General features: G+C 37.8%; 1 protein-coding gene across 1 annotated transcript; it reads right to left on the reverse strand.

The window, feature by feature from the left end:
- Positions 1 to 470: 470 nt before the first annotated feature.
- Positions 471 to 1,391, reverse strand: LOC117613067 (protein FAR1-RELATED SEQUENCE 5-like). Its single transcript, XM_034341707.1, has one exon. It carries the CDS (start codon positions 1,389 to 1,391, stop codon positions 471 to 473), a length of 921 nt encoding a protein of 306 aa, XP_034197598.1.
- Positions 1,392 to 7,250: the final 5,859 nt, after the last annotated feature.

The following is a 7,250-nucleotide window of genomic DNA, read 5'->3' on the forward strand; positions in this document are numbered from 1 at the left end:
CATAGACTCGAACATTTTGCAGCTACATGAAATACTGCAATTTAATGAATTTAGTTGGACAATGTAAACTCTTTTATGACCTTCTTCATTCAGTTCAAATGAGTGTATTGTACCATCACTTCCAACTTCATGCATCATCACTCCCAAACTATCTACAAACTCCTTTTCAAATAATTTGAATATTTTTCTTGTGTAGACAGTAGCAGCATGATTCATAAGGCCATTGCTTTTGGCAATTCTAGAAGAGAGTCCTTGATTGCAACGAAAAGATTCTTCTAATTCACTTGAACGCATTTTTTCTGCTTGTTTATCATAGTGATGCACAAATTGAGTAAGACTCATTGTCTTAGTAGACATCTGATGAAAAACATTATTTGTGCTCTCACTTCTTTGTGAAGATTTTATCTTAGCAGTGAAAATATGTTGGCTAAATACTGGACACCATTTCGCACGAAGACTATACAATGTCTTCAACCACTGGTTGCCTGTAAGGTTGAATTTTGCCAATAAGTCATCCCAAGTAGACTGAAATTCCAATTCTGTTTCACAATATCCTTGAAGACACTTGTTGAACATATGGTTAAACTCAGGATTCCCATAATAACTTCCCAAATTTCTTGCAGCATTTTGAGATATATGCCACGAGCATAAACGATGACATACCCAGGAAAAACTTTTTCAATGCCATTTGCCATTGCCTGACATTGATCAGTAAAAATAGTCTTCGGTTTTCGACCTCCCATTGATTCTAAAAATGTCTCAAATAACCAAATAAATGAATCAGTTTTCTCATCCAATAAAAAAGCACAACCGAATAGTACGTTTTTCCAATGGTGGTTGACGCCAACAAAAGGAGCGCATATCATGTTATACCTATTAGTTCGATATGTAGTATCAAATACTACCACATCCCCAAAACAATCATAGTCAATTCGTGACCTTCCATCTCTCCAAAAGAAGTTTGTCATTTGGTTTTCTTGATCCACTTGCACTGTGTAAAAGAACATAGGATCTTCAGCTTGTTTGCGCTTGAAAAGGTTTATCAAGCTTTGAGCATCACCTGCTTCAATCATGACCATTTTCTCCTTATTGACAACATTGTAGCAATCTCTTTTTGTAAAACCAACATTTTGAGACCCACCAACTTCTTCTGATAAATAAGAGTATGTATTTGTGGTCCTTATTCCTGCATCCATCATGGTTTTAATCACACCCAAATGTGCTTCTGACACTTTTCTATTTGATCTCAAAAATTGCCTCTCTTCTGGCATAGCAAGTTCATGGTTATGTTCATAAACAAAATGAGAAACTTTCCACATACCATTGTCATTCTGGAAGGCAAATCGAATTCTAGCTTCGCAACCTGTTCTCGTCTCTAATTTGTTTGCCATGCTCACTTCTGAAGGGTCACTATCTAGTCGAAAACCTTCTTTTGAACAAAAATAACTAAATTGCCTCAAAACTTTTTTTGTATTATATCTCTTTTGTCCCCTTCGAACACTAAATCCAGTTCTCGTAGCATAACTGTTGTAGAGATTATAAGCTTCCTCTTCAGTGGACACAACTTTTCCAAGCAAATCTTCTTCAAAATTTTCCGTACGATTGACAATCATTGGATTTTCTTCTTCACTTTCAATATCAATAACTGCTTGCACACGCCACAACATCATTTTAAAAACAAAACAAACAAAAATTAAGAGTGTAATTGTTGATAAAATACTTATTAACAAGTACATCTCCGTGCTACTTTTTTTGTTAAAAAAAAAAAATCATGCAAACAGCCAAGTTAACGAAATAGCTATGCAAAAAGTAATTAAACTATATATGTGCAACTAACTATGTGTGAATCTAGTTTCACTTTATCGGAATACTAAAAAGAACAATCTACATAAATCGAGAAAAAAAATTATAGCCTGCAATCGGAAACAACATGCAGAAATAAGGGGGAAAAAAAAAGCTGTATAAAGTAAAGGATTGTTTGATTGATTTACCATTATCCATTTTGGCAGAGGCTAGTCCTTTATTTTTTTGGGGCGGCTGCTTTTCTTGGCTGCAGAAGTATTTTATGAATGTTGGTGCAGACTCCAATGACAATTCACGTGTTAGGGTTATTTGCTTTGAAAGAAACAGAAAAAATAAAATAAAAAAGAGAGGAAGAGAGTAAACGGCGTTAACAGTCGTTCTAATGAAACTCCTCTCTCTCTCTCTAATAACAGTAATGCCAGATGTCATAATTTTATTAGTCCGTACTACCACATGGCACTGCCACGTGGTAGTACCGTATCACAGTATAATTTCTCGTACATGTGTACATAACTATAAATCCTATAAATTGCGTATTCATGAAAGGATTTTTTTTTTTTCCAGAGATTAATTTGTTGAACAAAACGGTAATTAAATTGACATATTATGTTTCATGCCATAAATAACTTGGCAACCTAAACGAGTAAAACTTGCAATTAAAGTATATATGACTCCAAGGAAGGCATTGTTTGTTGGTGCGTAAGTATGAACTTTAGTAAATCTGTGATGAAACCACGGTAGATTGGAATTTCGATTTCTCAATATTATCTTACTGAAACTAAGGCCAGAATCAAATCCCAATATATTATCGAATTAATGGACCTCGATGGTACATTTTTTAAAATACAAAAACGCTACGTTGCCGAACTCGCTTACCAATTTTTTGTATGCGAAAGAGATACTAGTGTTGAGGCCCAAAAATCCAAGGGGCTAAGCCCAAGATGACTATTGGCCCAATAGGGACAAGTGAACACAAGAGAATTTAGGGAACGAATTAATACGAACTACGAGCCACATGCCACGCCAAGCAAGCACGTGCGGGAAAGACCGAAAACATGCTAACTTTACAAAAAACATGCTCACTCCTATTGAACTCGGCTATGGCCTATGATGACAGGATAAAAAGCCAAGCACAAGCATAGGTGTCGGAACCGCCATGCGAACACCAAGATGTGTTACAAGCTTAGGTGGGCCCAAGCCACCAAAATCACCCGGGGCTTGCTTGAACGGGTTGTGGTATGGATGGCAACGGGCTTTCATAAAACGCATTGACGAGCCAAGGGAGTGGTAGTTTCGGGTCACTTTGGGGGGCCCAAAACTCAAGCCTATTTCTTCGGCCCGAAATGCATGGGTTAGCATGAGAGAGGAGAGAGCATAACCCAATACCTTAGAAAAAAGATGCAAAGCCTGTTAGAAAAGGCTAAGACAATTAGAAGGCCTAAACATGCTGTTAAAGTGCAATTGGCAAGCTGTTTCCGGCAGCTTGACGAAAAGCCCAGTAGACTGACCAGAATCACATATCACCAATTCAAAGCCTAGGAAAGAAAAGCCCAGCCCAAACTCTCTGCAAAATATCTGGCCAAGCACGTCTTGTCCCTATCCAAGAGTCAACAGCAACCATCTTAAAAACCAGAGGAAATCCACACGAGTAAGAGGTTTACTCGTTGGGTAAAACGTAGCTCCTTTCCCTCCCATTGTCCTGGCAGCTTGCATAGGAAAAGTTGAGAGAAAAGCAAGCGGCTCTTCACCTTTATGAGGAAGGGCCAGCAAAACCGAGACCTCGGAGCCTCAAATGGGTTCCTTACCCATATGTCTTGGGCGGATAGGATTCATCAAAGAAGACGAAGTAGGGAAAAACAATGGAAAGAGGGAGGGAACTATGACGAAATTAGAACCCTGAGTGGCTATAAAAGGGAGGACTTCTGCTACCCAGAGGAACCAACCCACTTCCAGAGCTCGACCAAGCATTGTCAAGCAGCTGGAAGATCTACTCAAGCCACCCCATCTCCTCCTCCATTCGTTTTCTTCCTCCATTAGGAAGGAAACCAGCCAAATCTTCCTTTGCCTGCTCTAAACCTCCATCCTCCATAGGAAAACTCATCTCTCTCTCTCAAAATTGCTAAACCTGTGAAAGCCTAGCTCCCATGCCACATGCTCTCCAAGCCAAGCTCTTCCGCAAAACTGGTTAAGTTTGTTTGGGCTATTAGTGAAGGAAGCTTGAGAGTGTTTGCGTAACAGTTTCATCAGATTCTGTGAAAAACACTCTTCCAGGCGCTTGGTATCGAACCCAGGCACTTGGGGAATTTTGCTCACTTCTCTTCTTACGGCAGCCCAAGCCCATTCGTCAGGCTGCTGGAACAAAAAGGCCCCAACATAAATTGGCGACTCTGCTGGGGACCAAGCTGCCATTTTTTCGCTAATGCCTCCAAAAAAGAAGACTAGGAGCAATACCATGGCCTCTCAAGGCGGATCTGACCGCGGTGATTCCGAATCACGACAAAATGCCTCCTCTAGGCAGCAAGAACGTGCAAGTGAGGGAGCTTTTACCCTCACAGACCTTATTACGGCTATGCAGGCTATGGGGGAAACCCAAAGAGAGATGATGAACACCATCAAAGAGCTAAGGAATGCTGTTCCTAAGCCAAACGAAGAAAATACCCGACATCCACAGGAGGAATCTGATGCTGCTGGAAAGGAGTCTGAACAAAAGGGACCATCTTTCGTTACCCAGGAGGATGTCGTTGCCATGCTGGAAAGGGAACTCAGTCGAAGCCAAGAGGACTGGAAATACATTCCTCAGCCACCTTACCCATCAAGCTTACTCCAACAGCCTTACCCCAAAGGCTATGAAACACCAAACTTCGTCCTTTTCGATGGAAGGAAGGGGAGTCCAAAAGAGCATGTTAGTCGTTTCATCGATGCCTTAGGACCACATGCTGGTGACTATAATCTCCGACTGCGAGAATTTTCAAAAAGTCTTACTGATCGGGCCTATACCTGGTATACGACGTTGGCACCAGGCTCTATTCGTTCTTGGGACGATCTGGCAGGCAGGTTCTGTAAGAAGTACTTTCAGCACGAGGAAAGAGTCACCGCCACCCAGCTCAACAATACCCGCCAGAAGCATGGTGAAGATCCATAGACTTTGTATGTCAGAAGGTTTCGAGATTCTTTTTCGCCCTAGATTGCTATGAAAAAAAAAAACCTAAGAAGAAAATCTGCATCACCTTTATCAAAACATTATGGATATAAATTATTTGGAAAACATTTGCATCAGTCAATTTTCTAGGTTGTTGGAAGCAGTAAGAAAAACAAGCATGTCTGTCAAACCGACAGGACAAAGGACTTGGAGGAATGAGAAGAAGGAGGCGCACCAAACGCTGGCTGTAGATGACAAGCCATCCAATGACTACAGCGCACGCAAAAGGAAGGACCGAGAGACGTACCCGCCGCTACCATGCAAAGATGAGGAGTTTCATGCCATCCTGGACACAATGATCGCGGATGGCGCGATCAAACCTCTTTTTGCATATACACTTAAAATCGACTTTATGGCTGAATATATCGACAATTATTAGGTTAAAGTATATAATTTTAACGATGTATCAAGGACATATACACATTTTCAAAATAAGTGAAGTCGGCCAGGTTGGAGAAAAAAATTCCTATATGCAGTTGCATTGTTCAAAGAAGTCAGCCCCTGAGGTTAGCCTAGGTTGTTAGGATTAACGTTCGGATTATAGTATGTCAAGAATAAATTTCTCTTTCATTGTAACAAAAATAAAAATTGAGAGAAGTATTGTACCATTATATGAAACAAGAAGGAGCACAATGAGGAAAGCTGACTTGAATGAACCTTTCTCCATATCTTTTCAATTTGTTGAAGGCAAGGAAGGATTATAGGTTTATACGTGGTATAAAACTAGAATTCGGAGTCACTAGTTTTTAAAAAGACTACAATATATATATAGGTGAATTTGAAAACTATTTTCTATGATTGCACATCTCGGTGAGGTTGGATTCAACGAATTGTTCATGCATGAATTTTGTAAACAAATCAATTTATCGAACTATAATGGTAAATAAGTTATGATAATAACATTGCGATTTGATGCCTAGTATAATTAGGTGCATATTCAAGCTATATAGCTTAATTTCTAACTTATTTGTGCTCTCCAAACCTAAGATTATATGTAACTTATTTTTTGTAAATGCATGTTTAGAAATGGAAAGTTAAATAAATTGTGTATTCATGAAAGGAAATATTATTTTAAGAGATGAATTTGTTCGACCAGAATGGTAACTAGATTAGCATATTAGGTTTCAAGCCAAAACAATTACGGCCTTAATTCAAAGTATATATATTTTATTATTGGCGTTATTTGCTGTACAAAAGTATGACTTTAAGCAACGCCATGATGAGCGCATTGGATTCAAAGAATTGTTCATGTATGGATTTTCTATAATAAAAAATCAATGTATTGAACTATAATGGTAAATAAATTGGCATAATAAGATTGCGATTTTATTCCTTATATAATTAGTGGCTTTAAATTATTGAAACAATATCACTTAAATTTCTAAGTTACCAGTGCTTTCCAAACTGTCGAATATATGTAACTTAATTTTCACATGTACATGTGTACATAACTAGAAATCCTATAAATTGCGTATTCCTGAGAGGTTTTTTTTTTTTTTTTTCCAGAGTTTAATTTGTTGAACAAAACGGTAACTACATTGACATATTATGTTTCATGCCATAAATAACTTGGCAACCTAAACGAGTACAACTTGCAAATAAAGTATATATGACTCCAAGGACGGCGTTGTTTGTTGGTACGTAAGTATGAACTCTAGTAAATCTTCGATGAAACCACGGTAGATTGGAATTTCGAGTTCTCAATATTATCTTACTGAAACTAAGGCCAGAGTCAAATCCCAATATATTATCGAATTAATGGACCTTGATGGTACACTTTTTAAAATACAAAAATGCTACGTTGCCGAACTCGTTTACCAATTTTTTGTATGCGAAAGAGATACTAGGTTTTTTAAAACAGAGTTATTTGGTGATAAAATAAAAATGACAACGAAAGAGATATTTTTTTGAAAACTTTAATTCTTTCGTGTTATTCGGTGGATCGAACACGAAATTAGTAAGAAATAATCATATTTTGCACACACTAAAGAAATTAGTAATATTTACTTGTTTTGAGATTCAAAACTACGTGCTTGAGACTAAAATATACAATTATTTTATATTAGTTAACTTCGTCGTAATCCTTATCTGTACAACATTATCTGTTTTTCAAATGATTAAAAGAAGTCATTCATAACCATCACTTATATTTGCCATACTTACTACAACAGTTTGAGAATAGAAGACTATTTCTTATAAACTTTTGAATTTCATGTTGTCGGCTAATTAGCGAAAATTGTTAGGTGTT

This window comes from Prunus dulcis, unplaced genomic scaffold (assembly GCF_902201215.1).
Source record: "Prunus dulcis unplaced genomic scaffold, ALMONDv2, whole genome shotgun sequence".
Classification (NCBI taxonomy): domain Eukaryota; kingdom Viridiplantae; phylum Streptophyta; class Magnoliopsida; order Rosales; family Rosaceae; genus Prunus; species Prunus dulcis.

Excerpts from the sequence above, each read along its gene's own strand:
- LOC117613067 (XM_034341707.1), bottom strand. The coding sequence starts at position 1,391 with ATGGCAAACAAATTAGAGACGAGAACAGGTTGCGAAGCTAGAATTCGA.